Source organism: Anser cygnoides, chromosome 4 (assembly GCF_040182565.1).
Source record: "Anser cygnoides isolate HZ-2024a breed goose chromosome 4, Taihu_goose_T2T_genome, whole genome shotgun sequence".
NCBI lineage: Eukaryota > Metazoa > Chordata > Aves > Anseriformes > Anatidae > Anser > Anser cygnoides.
In genome coordinates, this window is record NC_089876.1 from 33676373 (window position 1) to 33695382 (window position 19010).

General features: G+C 35.4%; 1 protein-coding gene across 9 annotated transcripts in view; it reads right to left on the reverse strand.

The window, feature by feature from the left end:
- Positions 1–838: 838 nt before the first annotated feature.
- The window catches only part of PRDM5 (PR/SET domain 5), an 87882-nt gene continuing 69710 nt past the window's right edge, over positions 839–19010 (reverse strand). For 6 of the 9 annotated variants that reach the window (XM_066995950.1, XM_048074353.2, XM_048074352.2 and 3 more), the window contains 2 exons: positions 7063–7167; positions 839–1437 (listed from right to left, as the gene is read on the reverse strand). In XM_066995950.1, coding sequence (XP_066852051.1) covers positions 1273–1437; positions 7063–7167 — 270 coding nt within the window. In that variant the 3' untranslated portion in view covers positions 839–1272. Of the gene's footprint in view, positions 1438–7062; positions 7168–9544; positions 9686–19010 lie in introns of those variants that run through there. The other 3 variants (XR_010831072.1, XR_010831071.1, XM_066995951.1) reach the window with 2 other exon arrangements.

The window sequence follows — 19010 nt, forward strand, 5'->3', positions numbered from 1 at the left end:
CTCTTTTCCCGTAAAAACTAGTACTAAGATATCCCAATACAAATTTATTTTATAAAGCACTGGCTAGTCCAAAATGAATATGAATTGTTTACTAATTACACAGCCTTAATATTATATATTAACTTAGCCTTAATATTAATATAACTGCTGATATCTCAGGAATTTCACACGTACTCACCTTCTGAAGTTACATTTTTACTGTCCTTGTAGATAACAATTTCTTAGTTATCTAGCTGTGCTACAAAGACAGCCTTGTGGAAGCTCTTTTCGAGAGTTTTACTATAGTAAACAATTCAATCTGATATCTGGAAGAATTTGATTGTTACTCAGGTATAAAGCAGTATTATTCCCAGTGGTCATTAACAGGATTAAGAAAACGTTAAGTAAGATGAAGAAAACTAGCGCATCTGATTTTGCAGAAAGAAAGACTGGCAACCAGGTGTTCACTGAGAAATCAAATACATGATAACTAGACAACTGTCACTGCTCAAGACAGTCTGTCAGAATGTCTTTCAGAAACACTTGCCTTCCCAGTCACAATGATGAATACAAACATAGTAGTTACACTAAATTGCTCAAAGTTTTTACTTCTGTTGTGTTTCATGCAACCAGAAGTAGTAAATTTTCCTGAACGCTCACACAGAAATACCTAAGCTGACAGATTTCCAGTTTCTATACCTATACATTCCAGCATCTCAAGAACCAATTCGAGTTAATCAGTTTCATCTAACGAGAAAGCTATAAAGAAAATGAGACAGAGTCATGTTACAATAAAATGCAGCGTTAAGATCTGAATAAAATATGCCGGATACAATCAGAAATCAAACACAATGACAAATTCTGCATGATTTCCAGTTGAAGATTTTTAATGGAGTGTTGAGGCTTACATACAGAAATAAGAGCTGGAGACAAAGTGATTCAGTTTCAGATGTCCAGGATTTCCAGGTAATGCCACCAATATCTCAATCACAACCTTGGAAACTTAGAAAATAAAGTTGATTTAAATCTTTTACTTTTTAATTAGGATAAAATCTTCGTAAAGTTCTCGCATCTTCAAATTTTTATTTTCAAAACTATGTTTTACTGCATGCGAATATATCGTTTTTAGTAAGCTAGTAGGATAAAAACAAAACGTGAGAAAAACAACATGTGAACACATTAAAGTTGTTTCTCCTGACTATGCTTAGTAGTCAGGTGAGAGGTCTGGAGTTTGTACATGTGCAAGTGGAACACTTTGGAACATGAGATCCATTCTTCTTACACATGCCATAATTAGCTGTCAGTTTCACCATGAACATTTTCCATGTGCACTTTGAGGTAGTCATTTCTTGTAAACTTCTTGTGGCAAAGCTGGCATTCTGCCATCGGTCGATTGGGGTTGTGAGTCAGCTTATGTCGGATCAGCATTTTCTTCAGGCTGAAGGACAGATCACAAACCTAGGCCAGAGAAGACAAGACAAAGACAACAGTGTTCTTAAAACTTACAAGAATGTATAATGCTCTGTATTTTACATCACTGAACCTACAGCCACACGTACCTGCAAGAATAAATTAGCTAGTCTTCAGAAGAATACTCCTTCATAGAACATTTTAAAGACTATTACTCTGCCTGGTATTTTCAATGTTGTATGTTAACAGTGGTACCACAGACACAGGAAAAAGAAATAAAAAAGACCTGATATTCAAAACACTGAGGTGTTCCAGTAACATTTTTTCAAAACCTATTATTCTATCTGGGATGCAACTAAAATTATGACAAAAAACTCACAAGCCTCTATCAACTCAACCTCAGAAGAAAGGCTTCCTTCCTGACCTGCAGAATGAAATCTGCAGGTTCCTAAAAATCATTTCTAAATTGCTCTGTTACGAGGAGGGAGGAGTGAGAAAGAAGGGGTTCTGAAGACTACAACAAATGTTAGAAATGGTTATAGAGGAATACTGATGGTTGCAGTCTTTTCTTGCCTGTCCAAGAAAAAAAGACGTTATTTTTTTAAATGAAGGTTCAATTCCTTTGCTATAACTGGTGTGTGTCCTCCCTTCCTCCTCTGCACTTCAAGCTGTTCAGTCCACTCTACCATATGAATAAACAGATAGGGGGATGAGGGCCTCTGTCATGCTAAAGAAATAATTTATTAAACACATTTCTGTACAGAAGTCAAAATGAAAAGTTAAGAACACGTTCAGTTAGAAGTTAGAATGAAAAGTTAAGAATCTGTAGGCAAGGCATTAAGATCTGTATGTAAGACATCAAGTCATTTGAAATTGTGTAGTTATACTGCTACGTTCAACTTCCATCTAGGTACATATTTTAGGCATGAATTTCCCAGAAAAGTTGTGTTGTTTTTTTTTTTTTTAAAAAAAAAGACATGCTCCTGATTCAAATGAAATAGCAGCCGTATAATTAGATAAAAGTGAACAGCTACAGGCTTGCAGTCTTAGAATTTCACACTCATTCCAAACAAAAATGTCTCCCATGCAGAGGAAACTTGAGAGAATCCAGCAGAACCTCTCTACTGGAAAATGAAGTTTTAAAGTCACATTGGTATTAAAATGGTAGTGAAATTGCTGGGCGACTACCAACTCCTTTTAAAAGCAAGACAGACAAATAGAACAACTGACTATACAAACTGATAGTCTTGATCTGCAGCATATGTATTTTATGCCAACTAAGGCAAAACCATACAATGACCATAAAAAGGGCAACAGCCACAGGCAAGTTTTGTACCCCAACTAATTTTTCCCCAGACAAGAACACTGTATGTGCCGTTGCAATGGAACATTTTGAATTTATGACATGATGTAACACTGAGAACTTTTGTACAGCTACTGTAACTCTCTACGTTTTTTCCCTAAACATATAATTACCTCTTTCAGCCCCAAGCAACAGTCACTCTTTTGTTATGTGATGGTGAATGTTACTTGCAGCATTCACTGGCTGGGTCTTAATACTGCTTTTGTCAAGCACCATTTTCTATTTCTCTTCTACAAATACACAAAGTGAACTCATATACCTAATCATTATCATCACATTTGCCCACAAGTTTAAACATGTTAAAAGTGTCATGTATTTGTAAACATACATTTCCTGGAAGTCAGGAAGTCAATCATGGATATACACACGTGCAAGTTGTATGTGTCCCATGCATCTTATACACACCTCAAAATTATAAAAAGCTATGTGATTACTATTACAAATAGAATTCAAGATGTCAAATCCAGCTTCCACTTAGGTAACTTACAATAAATTTAAAACTTACATCAATGACTGCATATTATTTTTAATAAAAAGAGAGGACAGGCTGCTTACAGAAACACTCCATAGCAGAAAGAGAATTTAAACATTGAATAGGATGGAAATGTCACAACATAAGACTGTAAAACAAAAAGAATCAATCTAGGAGCCAGTCAGACTAATATTAACCTTCCTCCAGCTGTTTTCAATAGCAAAAGGGACTGAGGAACAGGGCAAACATTACCTAAAACTTTTTCTGATGCATTAGGCCAATCAGCTTTAGAGATTTTTGACCTCATCAATGTCTATAAATATCTGAGGGGAGGGTGTCAAGAGGATGGAGCCAGTCCTTGTGCTGTACTCTTGCAATCTTGTTTTTTGGAGTTTGCTTTGCATTTCAGTTTTACAAGCAAGACCAACATTTTATAGATTTACAGCCATTCCTGCTTATTTGCACTGGAACTCTAATCAATCTGGTCAAAATGATCAGTTTTAACTGAGCAGGGGGGATGATTGACATTTGAAAGTAAGTGTAGGGTCAACTAAAGGCAGTGTGTTGGGAAATACTGTACTGGAAATAAACCAGGATAGGCAGTACCTGACCCTTCTGCCCCCGAAGAATAATCTCTTGTCTCTGAGGCAACTGAAGTTCAACCAGCCTTCCACTAAAAATCAGGCTGGTTTTCAGAGGACAGAAATCAAACATACTAGGAAATACACATTTTATATTTCCACATTTCAGTTATTTCATTTTCCTATGCAAAATATACTAGAAGTTTCACATTAAAATGGGAATATTAAATTATCACTACTATCAGTGGGATGTGAGGGCTTTGATTCATTAAATGTAAGCTCTAAAAATGCTTTTGATGACTGATAATATAAGAAATGGCCACAGAAATAAAGTGTAGCACTTTCATTGAACAGGCTATATGGATTACTTTTACATGTATCATAATTCTGTTTTGTAATGTCTGTTACATATGGCTGAGAGAGGGGAGGGAGGTGAGAGAGGAAGATAAGGTATGAGTTATTTCTCACTCTGGAATAAATTTCTATTTAAAGCAAAAATGTACTCTAAAACAAACCGGTATGTAAGTTTTTATTGGGTGGGGAGAGGTGGGGTGTCAAGTGAAGCCTATTCTTGAGCCCATTAAATATATGTATTTTTTCAATAGCCAAAGCCTTTCTTTCTTCAGTTCTTTGGCACTGAAGGAAGTTCCTGTTTGTAAATGTTAATGGTACTAGTACTAAACACATAAAATTCTGACAGCAGATATCGATACATTATTTAAAAGAAAGAGCTGAATACTTCCTACGACTGCTGCTAATGCCAGGTGGGAAACAAGACCAAAAAAAGCTCAGTTCTCTCAAAGACTTCTGTTTTTCAGTGTGGTTACATATATGATTACATATAGGAATATGCTAATCACTGAATAAAACAGCCTGTTTTTCACCTTCGAAGGATTCTGAGTAGGTGTGAGCCATTAGACTTACAGAATTTTGCATTACTTTAATGAGTAAGGATACGCCAGTATTATGCCTTTACCCCTTAAAATATGAAATGGAAATAAGGGGGGAAAATCCAGAAAATACTACCAAATACAATTATAGACATGGGAAGTTGTCATGCAAAGAACTTGGACAGAATTAACCCATCTGCCTCAGAGCAGTTGACTAAGAAGGGACATGGTAGGTGTACAAAAAATAATGTACGGAATAGCTATTAAATCTTTCTGTTAAAGAACCAAAGAGACAGTCATTGAAATTCCATTGCAGTAACCTGACATGCTCTCCCTCCCCAAAACCTCTCTACACAGTTAAGAATTTGTAGAACTTGTTGCCATAAATTACCACTCAAGTCATGATAAATAAAATAATGTGAACAACTATATTTAGCAAGATAAAAAAAGTCTTGTTAAGAAGAATATTTTAGTGTAAAGAGTAATCTTTAGTGCTAGGGAGCCAGGAATAAATGTCTCCCATTGGTAATTTTTTTTTTTTTTTTTTTTTTGGAACTGTCCCCTGCTGGTTTTCCTGTAGCTTCTGTAGAAACATCTGGCAACATGCATTGTGCAAGACAGCTCTGGAGGAACAGGCTGCTCTGGGTGATATTTACTATGTCCCTAGCATCATCAGAATTAGAGTCCAGATGAAATGGGAGTAACTGTTGAAGAAAAAAAAACCTTTTTCCAATGTTCTCCAAGTACGCATTAAGCAGAAGAGCACTGTAGAGTTTTGGGCAACTTATTATTGTATAAATAGTAAAGGCATCTGCCGTGTATGCTAGAGCCCTGAAAAGTCAATCTCTGTGGTGTGCAACTGCCCAAAGGTTAGTGCTGAAGAGTAATTTCAGCAAAAAACGACAGTAATTTAAAGTATAAAAAAAATCTCCAATAAGTGCAGGTACATAAAAATTCTCAGAGGAGGACTAGGACTAAGCACAGATTACAGCTTTTTCAAGATACGCTGTGATTTGGGAAAACAAAAGTTCTATCCAGTTAGTTGGAACACGAAAGTGCATTTTCGTGCAGTTCCTATATTAAATTAAAAAAAGAAAAAGAATATAGCGCACACACACACACACACCCCCTCTGACTGGTCTCAAAAAGTATACTGTGAATCCAAGAACAGTCTTGGATCCTCCATGTGGGAAAAGTTGCTTTTACACTGCAAGCTAACTAACAGTTGATAAACATTACAGCGATCTGAAAGCTGAAAATATCACTGACAATGATTTGTAATTACAGAAATCCTCAAGGTACTATCTATAGCCAGGATGAGATTATCCCAAAAGAATATAACAAATCTACTGTCTTGCAGACATTAGCAAAACTGCTACTATTGTCTCTGAAATTTTTCATTAAGTGAATTTTATTCTCAATGAAATGTTGCCAGAGTACTTCATTGAAAGCCAGATCAATAAATAGAACCTTGTGACTTTCATGACAAGTGGTTATTCTAATTTTATATTTCATTTCAAAAATTTGTGAACAAATTTACAACTCTTTAGACTGAGCCACCTACTATATAACTGAAAACTAGTGGTTCCCTTGTGACTAATTCAGTAAGAGCTAGAATCACAAAATGAAGCACCTATAATATTCTATGCCCTGTGCTAGTGCCCTCGCTAAATCCTTGAGCAAATACTACAATCCTGTAATTTGATAATTCTGAATGAGATTCTGTCACAATGATTTCTGTGCATTCCACCTCCCCATATACCCTCTCTAAAAGCTGTAAGATACACTACATACAGGATGGGGCATACCAATCAAAAGGTACTTGATGGTGATCTATGAACTGTAATACGATATTCTGCATTTCAGCATTGCAAGCATACACAGCATTCAGGATTTCTTCGTTGTAACAAAAACATATGAACAGATGTTGAAAATATCACATCAGATTTCATTAGACAAAACCCAGAAATTCTGAATTCATATTTGTGCTGTTGAACAACATCAAAAGTATCCAGATTCCATGTAATGAATTTAATAACTTTTCCTATATAAACTAATCTCCAACTATTAACCTGTCATACAATTAAAGGGGAACCAAATAGCATTAATTTGTTACTTGCAACATCCAAATTGCATTAAGAACGGTGAAAATAACTCTTACGGGATCCAAAACCATAAAATAGAAGTGTACACAATACTCTTGGTAACTGCAGAGGGTACATAAAATTGCCTGAATGGTCTCCCATTAGCTAGGCAACCAAAGGTGTAACTTTATGCCACAGCCAACGTGTACAAGGCCATTTCTCATTGAAATTAAGTCTTGCTCCTGCATTTAAGTCAAGAAGACAAAGCGATGGGTCAACTCACATCACACTGAAACGGCTTCTCTCCGGTGTGGGTTCTCATGTGCTCATCTAGGCCTCGTTTTTGACTGAAAGCCTTGTTACACTCAGAACATTGGTACGGCTTTTCCTGTATGAAATGACAACAGCGAGTGAAAGTGAGTGAAAGTGAGTCAACACAGAGCCCAAGTCATTAAAGGAATGGAATTCCATGCTGGATGGTGCAAGTTTTATATTCTCTCTACGGGATTACAGTCAGTGAAAACAACACAAAACGACTTTCAAATGATTAAGTGAAAGCTGGGAAAGCTGTGGCCTGACAGTTTCCACTTCAACACCCACTTATGAATTAATTATCTGTTCCAGTCTTTCAAACCCAGCCATTTTGGAAGTCTGTTTTTCATAACATGAAAGGTACAAAAACATAAAATTCCAATGTATTTTCCTTCATCCTCCACAAAAGCTTAAAGCATAAAGACAAGTAAGATGTCTATAAAAACCTCATGTTTGTTACCAGGTTTCCAAACATGGGAAGAGGGGAGGGGAGGGAGTGGGGGTAAAAGAAAAGCTTGTTGTGGAGAAGAAAAAAATATTTTGAAAAGTGGTGACAGAAGGTTAATCACATATTCATTGTAGAATCTCAAAAGAAGTGCAGATGGCAACTAAGCCATCTGTATTTTTATTAGAACTATTGGTTAGCAGCTACTGTAACACATGATGTTATAGAAGTTACAAGCTCACTGACCTCATATAAATAATTAGAATTATGTACAAAATACCACCTATATAAAGATTTTCTTCTTCAAAGTTCTTCCTTAATAATAGAAACCTACATATAAGGCGTAATTCCTCCTTTATTCCACTAAAGTTACATAAGAACTGCATGGAAAACAACATTTAAATCAATTAATTAAATGTAAACTTTATCATTATGATACTACACATTGTCTCACTAAAGATTTTGAAGCTCCAGAGGCACCTTTTTTCCAGTCAAACAATTACACTACTTTCACTTTCCTAATACTTTTTTTCTGTGCTCCCTAATTATATATTGCTTGCATTCTAAAGATGGGTGTTTTAGACTACAAAGTAAACACTAAGAAATTTTTACTAGGTTAAATTGAAAACAAAGACTAAAAAATCAATAGGCAATAAAAATGCTAACTACATGAATTAACAAATAATAGGCATTAATCCTATAGAGTCTTTTGGGAGATACTGTGTTTTCCAAGGGTAAGTGGGAAGGAGTTACTCAGGTTAGATTTTGAACCTACAAAGTGAAGAAATTCTCTTGTTATTGAATTCCTATTCTGAGTATGGAGGGGACAATCAGGTCTCCATACATTGCTTAATCTTGCCAGGTACTCAGCATCAACTGTACAAGTACTATAACAGACTATCAATCAGTGCTGTTCTGAGTATGTCCCAAGCTCTCTCTTTAGGGCAGCTCTTCACAGAGATCTCAGCTCTTCCTGTTGCAAGTCGTGATAAAGTGCCTTCCCGTGAAGTTTCCTAGAAAAGGCACTATCACTGAAATGACTCAACTTGCTGTGGCTGGAATTCTCTAGCTCACCAAAACCACGTCATAAGCCATGCACACAGGGAAAAGTACTTCTTTAGCAATTTCAATTTTAGATATATCATGTAAAGTACATTTCAGCATGATGGAAGACAAATATATCTGCTGACACAACCTGAGTACATGATGCCCAGCTGAGTATCATCAAAAGAGTCAACAGAGGCCACTAATAAACTTTTCTTTCTAAGTCTCTCCTCACATGCTAATCCTCTTTGTGTTTTTTCATCATTATCTTAATTTTGTAATTTCCATAACTCTTCATTATAGACTAAAACATAATAAATTACTTTAAAAAGAACTGAGCTGATCTTGAAGAAGAAAGGAGAAGAAAGAAAAAAGATCATCTACACAAAAAACTTTGTCTTGGGAAATTTTGCTGGACTGACAAAAGACTTCATGAAGCAGGCCCATAATATTTAAGGAAATGTATGGACAAATCATACGAAAAGCAGGTTTCTGCAACACACCCTTAATTGGTTTTACACTGTGGTCAACATAAACCACATTTTCTGCAAGTTCTCTGAAAACAGCCTTTCTCTGTTTAGGTTGTTCCACAGAAAATGTAAAGTATATGACGTATACATCTTTAAACACCTATGAAAACATCCACTATTGCAGACGGTACCAGGTATATTTGCTTCCTTTTTATCATGTTGTTCTAAAAGTAAATGAAGACTTAACTTGATTATGATTATCTTACTCATTTCAGAGTTAAACAAACTTCAGGAATCCTTAGGTTCCTTTCTGGAAAGAAGGCCATTATGAACTCTGGGAAGCTAAATTCACAAACCTGGGCTGGAATATCTTCCCTGAGGTTATATTCATCTATTAGTATGATTTGTATTATTCTCTACTGCAAAAAAGGGCTTATCTAACTATTCCCTTGACATTTACATTCAAATTCACATATGCAGTGCATGAAACATACCCAAAGCAGTCTTTGATCTAATTTTAGATCGCTTACATCTGTATATTCCACTGATATCAGCAGACACATTTCTGATTTGCATCAGCCCTCCTCTTCATTAAGCTGCCCTTCATTCCCTTTTGTGTCCATTTCAGTTAAAAACTGAAACAAAACAAAAACAAAAAACCAGTGCTGTCCAGAGAAAAACTTGGCCTTAAGTTTCTCTCCAGAGAACATTTTACTGGTTTCAAGGAAGACATCATTCTCATAGACTGGCTTATTCAAAATAAAACATTCTGTACTTCTCCCCCCCCCCCCCTTTCTTTACCTCACACCAAATTTCGAATGCACAATACTATAATGCTTGGAAAAGGCAGCATTTGTAACATGGAAAAGATGATGCTGGCTTAGCATAAGCACTTTGCTCTACATCTACACAGAAAAAAATAGTTAAATGTAGCAACAAGCCCAAAGGAATGAAAATGCCACCACATAAGGACAATAGGGACAATGATGAGATTAGAAGAAAGTTGGACAAATTTAAAACCTCAAGCAAAGGGAAAAACCTGCTAACTGTCAACAAAACAGGAGGTCATTGGGAAGATCATATGAAGTTTGACTTCAGAGGAGTTAGCAACTGCCAGTACTATAAATCTACCCTCTGTTCAAAAAGCATCTGCCAGACCATGGTTATGGTGGCAGCAAAGCCAAAGGATTACATGTGTTTTCTTTTATTGATGATATAAATGAGAAAGGGAGCAGGAAGAGCGAGAAAGCCAGGATGTAGCTGATACTGAAGTGATTTAGTATTAAATTTTTAAGCATACCAGGTATAAATAGAAATATGTAGATCAGGATTTATAACCTTTCTGCCTCTTAACAAAGGAAAGAATGGCTAAGGACAGCCTCAATGAGACTTGCCATTCCGTAAGGTGGTTCACTATAAAACTGGTACACTAATGTGGATGTCCACATCTCTGATGATTTTCACTTTATGAAATTAAAAAGAGAAATTCAACATTTTAACAACTGTGGAAAGAGTGCCTTCTCTCCAGTGCACACCTTCTCTGCCTTCAGCTACATGAATCATAAATGACTATCTTGGATTCTATGTAAATAGTGCTTTGCATTAGAAAGAAATCAGCACAAGACCAATTCTCAAGGCCATTCAATGGCACCTTTAACAGATTGAAAGAACATGTGCACAGAGTATCCTTCAACCACAGCAGATGGAAATACTTAAATGCAGAATTTTTGAACTGCTAACTGCTGCCGTAGTTGACTGTATCTCCCTTTAAAACAATATAAATATGTTATGTATATTAATTTAGCATTAGCACATGTGGTTGTGTAAATCTGGTAAAACTGATTGCAAGGTAAAAACATGAATGACTTCAGTATGAGCATCTCCAAGTAACCTTCTAAATTTCAATCTGGAACTATCACTCTTGAGTTCATCAGCAGAGACAAGAAAAAACACCATCTATACAGTTTATTTCCAAATAAAATATAGCTCAAGATCAAATAAATGAGAGTTAAGAACAGTTCTGATAACTCTTTCCAAGGTGACAGGAGCAAGTTAAAACTGAACCCATACTGAGGAAACCTCATCCTTTACTTTTTTGATTAATTTGCTACAGCGAACACAGATTTATACTACTCATAGTGAACTTGTTGACTACAGAAATGTTACTCAATAATCCTTTTTAGCACTTAGATTTTAATTGACGTAGAGAGCACACTTAAAATACCAGAGCTATCTAAAGCTATGTCCACTTTTTTAATATCCTCCTGAATTCAGCAGATTTACTTCTGACTTCCATCAGAATTTCACATATTGCTCATTTCTTTTTGTAGATCATGTTCATATATCTAAGCATCCATTGAATTACAAGTATCTTAGGGTAAGATAAACTGACAATGCTAAGTGTCACATGACTATCAACTTAGTCAATCTAAATTTTCTACGTGCTGAAAACTAAACATTCACAGGGAAGTTCAGAGAAACAAAGAAAAGCATGTTAGATCTCATATTACTTTAACTAATAGCAATACATACAAAATTCAGATCTGTAAAACAGAGAAGTCTAGAGACATACATGACGTATTTAGGAAAAATGAACACTAAGACTGATGGTATTTCATGGTCCTCATACACACAAGAAGCTTCTTGGTAAAACCGGAATAAGATTGAAAAGATCTCAACCTAAGTTCCTTAACAAATAGTGCGTATGGAACTTTTTTGGGTGAGATTTATTCTAAGTAGAGGAAACACAATAACTAAAGAAAAACTATCAGCTTGTATTTTTGATAGCAAAATATTTAAAAATACATACTTGAACAGATTAGCCTTTAGTTAATCCCATTTTTTCTTTTTTTTTTAATTGCTTTAATTGTTATGAAACAAAGAGCTTTCCTTTGCTACAAAAGAGAAAGCCTTATAGCCTTATAAGGCCTATACATGAGGTGTAGATACAGTAACACTACCTGCTTTCAAGACTTCTGTGAAGAATTTGAAAATGTTTGTATTAATCTTTATAAATACTATTTGTTGCTACATGTATTTTCATGATCACCTGAACACAGGGTTAGTTAAAAAAAAAAAGATTTTTAAAAGTTCAAAAAATTAGCAAGAGTGGAAAAATGTAGCCTAGAATAAACAAACATCATCACCCAGAAAATACTGATGTATAACAGCCACGCTTGCTGACCTCTCAAACAGAATCCCTGGAAATCCAGTAGTTTTGCGACCCTGAACAACGCAGAAAAGACATTGGTGTAATCTGCTGTATAAAACAACAGGACAGAGACAGATACTGACCTCAGGGAGCATTTCCTAAAGGGCATCCTAGGCATTGAGGAAAGTTTGACAGCTGTATATTTCACATAAACCCATTTCTTTTCATGTTTTAAACCTTTTGCTAACACTAGTAACACCTTGTTTTATTCATTACTAATTATTAATGTTGATGTGTCCCTCAAACTACACTCAGGAGCTCTTTGGACAGTTGGACATGCCATTTATCAAAGATGGTGACAAGAACTGGTACCATTCAGTTGATTATCCCACCTGAAAGTGAACTGAAGACATAGGAAAACAATAACCTGAAAAGCATGGTGTCAGAGGCCTGGAAGGAGAGTCCAACCTGCGACAGCCTACACACTGTAGCCTACACATGCATTGTAGCCAACCCTCAGCCTACCTTGCAGCCTTGGTAACTGCAAACTTCTACCAAAAGTAAAGCATAACAGCAATGTGAATAAGCAGCAGAAGTCCCGAAGAACCTGATGGATCCTTCTGCTTGGTCTGGAACTCCCCCAAGAGATAGTATCAGATCATGCTGAGGGCCAGGCCGAGTGGGTAGTTCTTTATAAGAAGACCTGTTAGACAGCAGCTGTGTTAACAGACCTTTGAGCCTCTGCAAATTCCAGCGTCAATATACACTTTTTTTCCAATATTGAACAAGAGTGATGGGTAATTTTGCTATCAATGAAGTGGTGACATGTAATATATCACTCAATTTTATAAAGACCAGCTTTCATCTTAATTGAAGGGCAGGGAATTAAGAAATAGCACAGTACAAAAGACAGTAAAGTGCCTACTGAAGCAAGGGTGGCTTATGTAGCTGACATTTAGTTACATTTCAGCCCTAAAACAAGCATTAAGCTGATTAATGTCAGGAAAAAAACATCACTGACGCTTTCTGCTAGGTCATCACTACTGGCAACACAACCCCCATTGAGAAGAGAGGTTAAGTCACTTAAGATCACAGATGGTGCGAGTTAATGGAGTCCAGTTTTGTATTTAAGTGTGAAAAATGTGAAAGAACTAACAAGACATTCTCTTAGTAATTGGAGGGGTTTTGGAACTTAAAGCAAGTGGCTCTCCCACAGACAGAGGCCTACTTAAACTATCAGAATTGCATTGAATTACTGAAGTAATGTTGACACAGGAAGACAAAGGCTGATGAAAATTTATAACTCTATAGAATTAGTAGGGCTTTGAATCTGATAATGTTTAAAGCCCAATAAGTAAGAGAAAGTTAGACTGTTAATAAATCACTTTGGAAATACACACTTCCTCAGCTGAAAAGTAAAATCCTTTCAAAAATATTTCCAATGGCTACAGAAGGTACAGAAATCTTCCTGTTGAAACAATAGTGAAATGATTTTGGCAAATTTAAATGGAAAAAGTTACTTTTATTAAAAGTGTTTTTGTTAGAAAAATTCTCTATTACTTCAGTTTTGGGGTTTTCAAAAAAAATCTGATATTCTTGTAAGAACATCTGTAGTGAACATAAAAACATGCATCTTCATTGAAATGTCTGTCAGAAGTAAAAAGGTGCATTTCTTCAAAAGCCCTAGTCATGTGCACTTAGTAGAACTCTACTACACCATTAACTTCTTGCTTTCCAAAGCAGTTCTGCCTATTTGCTACCTTCAATCAATTGTAAAGTTTTCCTTTGTTTGTTTTGTTTTAAACTGCAGAAGTAATTTTTGCCCTAAGATTTAGTGAAGGAGGGTCTATTTAATCAGCCATGATGAGAACTGAACAGATGTTGATCTGCTCTTGGAAGAAGAACAATATCAATACAAATGATATGTTTTTCCTCTACCAGGAAAAGAAGATCATCAGTCAACATCACATAAAAAAGAAGTGTGAAAATATATGTGCAGTGGGATTCAAACCTATATTCTGTATACAAGCAGAGATTTCACATGCGAAGGAAACCACAGCACTGGCAAAGTCATCATCCTCAGGCAGACAGATGTTTGGGAACTCACTCATGTCTCACCAATGGGGAAATATAGAGAAAATCTAATATTGAAAAAAATTCAAAATGCAATCAACACCTCATATATTATTTCATTAGACAGTCTTGTTCACAGAAGACTATTTAGTACCCAAGGCTTTTTTTTTTTTTTTTTGGCAATAGCATGGTATGCTGTGTCTAGAACACATGACTTTTTTAAACCTCCTTAAGCCCAAGTATTTCCTAAGAAATACAAAACAAGTGAAATTAACAATCATGAATATTCTTCTTGCATTTTTTTAAATTTTATTTTTACAGTCTTCTGTTTTAAGAGAAGAATAGAGGAGGTTGTGTAAAGTTAAAAATAAGTGCCTTGGAGAGACCATTTAACTCAGGACCAGTACGAGGAGGGTCTGCTTCTTGTACTATCACAGCAGCAAGCACAAACACTGACTCGAAGAGTTGAACTCAACAGGATGCTGTCTAACTTCCTTGCTCATCTTGACTTATACCAATTCCCATAGAATTCATTAGTAAAACTCAAAATTAACTCAAGGTTAGCTAACTGGTGTACATACTGTATTCAAACCTTGAGGGCTTGGTTTAAAAGGATATTTTTACACTGAAGCCACTCACATGACTGCAACTTATGCAGACATATTTATACAAGCTTCAGTCAGATTAATTATCTCGGTCACCACTGACATTAACTATGGGATTTAGGAATTCAAGAGTTGACTTCAGAATCACAGAATCATATATAGAGAATGATTGAGTGAGGTGCTGGACTTGATGATCCTTGTGGGTCACTTCCAACTCAGGATATTCCTTGATTCTAAGTCTTCAGAAGCTACACAGCATGAATTGCAATCTATTGATCAGTTCCATCTAGTGTGTGTGTGTTTGTGTGAGTGAGAGAGAGTACTGGCTAAGCATTACAAGTATACACAAGTAAAGTTAGTTGCAGAATTACAAAACGATATGTTTATCACCTGACTTGCTCTATTATAATCTCCGAACAGTAGGAGCTTTTTTAAATGTAGCTCAGTATCAATGCACTTTTTAAACAGCAGGTACCTATGCATCAAAGAAATGTACAATACATTGTAGTTTCTCTAATTTTGAAGTATTAACCTAGAAATGTATTATTTGAGCTTTACAGCTAGTAGACTTCCACCCATCAGAAATCAGTTTTTTAAACAAGCTATAAAAGTGACATATAACACTTACACCTTCGAAGTATAAATATGAAATATCCTATCCAAGTGATGAAAAAGCATTTGGGAATGGCCTCTACTTTTTCTCTTTTCCATCACTGCCATGTATTCAATTGAAACAATGTAATAAAGCTACATTTTCAGAGTTACTGAAAAAATCAATTTGACATAACAGTAATTCTGGGCACCTATTATTTCCAAACATTAACATGGAGAAAATACTGCAATGCAATTGTTAGCGCTCGAACTATAAAATATTGTATCAAGCACTGAATAAAGCCTTAGGGAATGTATAAATTTTACTTAGGGCACAGGTTGGAAGCATATTTTCTCAAAGCTGATATGGCCTGTAAATTCATTTAATTAATAAGTTCAATGAGTTCCTCATTTACATTTTCTTAGGCTGTAATATTTCTTCTTCTTAAGAATACAGCTAAACAAAACAAACACATCTACTTCTATAAAAGTAAATCAGCACTCAGGTGAAATTTTAATATTAAGTGGTTGGTATTTTCTTCTCCTGCCATTGTCAATAGGGGTTTTGGCTTACCTCCTCTGTTTACTCCAGAGTTTGAGCTGACACCTGTGGCCACCCAGGCTGTACTAAGTTTAGCAGCTGTCAGACCTTAATCAACTTTCTACAATGATTTTTCCAGCAGCCTTCCCTGACCCACAGGATCAGGTTTGGCATTTAATCCCACTGGTAAAATAAATCTAGATTTAATCTCTACAATGACATTTTCCTTGTTGAATGTCATATTATTACGTTTAAGCTACTTTACAATTTTTCTGACCAAAAGACTTTTTTTTCAAGATATCTACAAGAATAGCTCTTGAAGAAGAATACTATGGATCATGCTAATTTCACATTGCTAGGTTTAGCTGATACAAAAATACCTTCAGAATGTATAAAACTTATTTTTTATTTAGATAATTATTTTTCAGAAGGTATGCAAGAATAAATTTCAAAATAAAAGGATTAAAAAAGGAATAGCCATTATCTGTACAATCTTTTGTCTTGAAAAAAAAAAACAACAAAAACACCCCTAGAGAGAAATTTCAAGTCTGACTTTCCGGTGTTTCTTGCTCTTAAAACTGATAGAAGTAAACATTGGCAAACACGGTACATTTTTAATTACCTAATCTTTAGTTTAGCCTGTGTTTAAATGGCTTAGGATCACGGAACAAGTTATAGTGAATCAATACCATACTGAGGAGTTTCAAGCTATTACTGCACAAGTATAATCCTTCACTGTAAAAGTTCTTACACAGTACAGTTAGAAAAAAAATCTACTTCAGTCTTCACATGCAAATCAGGTGTTTGCTTTTGAAGCACATCTCCCAGATGTCCTCTCTTACTGCCCTTTGGTGCACGTTTCCAAAACGTTTTGGACTGCATGACCTGGATTCATTTTGGAAAAAAATAAACCAGAAGATGCATACCAGGGAGTGCTATTGTACATTCAGTCCACAGGACCAGACTACACATAACCCACAGTAAAATCCTTGAAACACATACAACACAAACATGAGGTCTTCAGCCACAGCTGTTTCACTGTACGCATCTAGTACTGCACTGTATTACTTATTACCATAGACATAGCCTCTGATTTCCAAAATGAAGAACTATACCACAACCATTCTGAGAACCTGAGAGATGTTACAGGATGACTGGGTGCACTCCAAAAAAGACTTATATGTCAGTAGCTCAGAATTTTCACTTCAGCTATTTCTCTTAAAGATCTAAAATGCTCAAAACTGGCAATCCAGGTTATCGTTACAAGGTTGATAGCCTAACATATTTTTATGTAATAAAGTAAGCCATCTTAATCTCTGCAAGCCTTGATGATCACATACACAAAACTTGAGTGAAGGAAGAATATGACTGAATAGGCAAGACTACAGGAGAATTCCCACCTCTTCTCTAGCAGGTATCATATACTCCACAGAGAAAAATGAAAAGGAATGAAAGGAGAAAAAAAAAAGAGAGAGAACACAGGCAGTACATAGCAGAGCTCTGCATTTCAGACTGCACAGTTTTGAACTTTGAACACATGCCTGCATATAGAGAAACCTCAAGGCAGGTATCTTGATATTACAAAACTACTACATAATGTACATATAAAACAGCTTTTTACTTAAGGGGATTGCTTGTTTGTTTTTTTGTGCTTTGTATATAACATTTTCCTGGATTCTATTTTTTTCCCTTCTCAATACATTACAAATCTCAAAAATCATGCATAAACAACACCAAGCACACGAGAATCGATTATTTAAGTTTTTCAGCATCTCTTATTGAGATCTTGAACGCCAACAGCTGCAGTCCTGACAACCATCAACATACTACAAACATTAAATGAATCTTCATCTTTTTGCCATAACAAGAGTGCTCTTGTAAGTACTGGTCTCTTTACAATTTACCTTTCAGTAATATCTCTTCCTTCTTATTCCTTCCAAGTACCCAACCTCCTTTCACCACACTCTGTTCTCTTTGATTTGTCTGAATCACACCACCTAAAACGCATATTTATTCCTTTGTACCTGTACTAATATTTACTTATCTGAGCAATTAAAGCACAGCTTATTATCCTACAGTACTGTATGGACAACATTTTGCAGAACAGACTCAGCATAGCCATTCCTTCTGACTTTAAAATCTGTGAAAGTTCCTAATAAGCTTTGCTTTTTTCTTATATCGCTTTTGTTAATACTACTAATTAACTTTTTTTCCTCCTACTAGGATTTTAATCTTTTTAGCTATCCGGTTCTATTTACATATTCAATGTGGTGTTGAAGGGTGAAGAAGAGGAAAATTTGGGACAAGCAAGATTATAGCAACAGGCTTAGGTTATCAAAATGAGCTAGTAATATTAACATTCTCAGTATTAGGCCTTATTACCGCAAAGTGAAAAACATTTATTTGGGGATAAATTAATATAAAATGTCATTTATATGTAAATGAGCTTCTCTGTGAAGCTCATTTAGGAGTAGGAGTAGCATACTCATGTAGGAGTAGCATATAAGCAGCATGACAGCAAAAAGAAGCAAAACCACAGACCAAGGTCTAAAAAAATCATGTTGTGCCTGCATATTTTAAATCACGCAGCACAACTGTAAAGATGTACAGTGCTTAGAAGAACGAAAAGAAAATTGAAATATGAACTGTTCATACCTAGATGATCACTATAGTTCTAGTACATGGAAACACTTATATCACGTTTGTCATGAACTGAGCTGTACAGAAAATACTTTTTTTTCTGTACAGATATTTTTACTAAATACTGTTACAGTAAACTCTGATACATTTTAACTCAGATTTTATTACCATTGTGTAATAAAATGTCTGTCCCTGATTATAAAATCTGCATAAATTAACAACAAATATCCACTCCATAAAAGCTGGTTTCTTGACTCTTCCCTTTTCCTGCTACCTAAATAATAAGCATCAGTTCAATTGTTTTTCTATCATTCATAAGTAGTGCTTTAATAATTTTATTTTTCCTCCTATTCTCATAT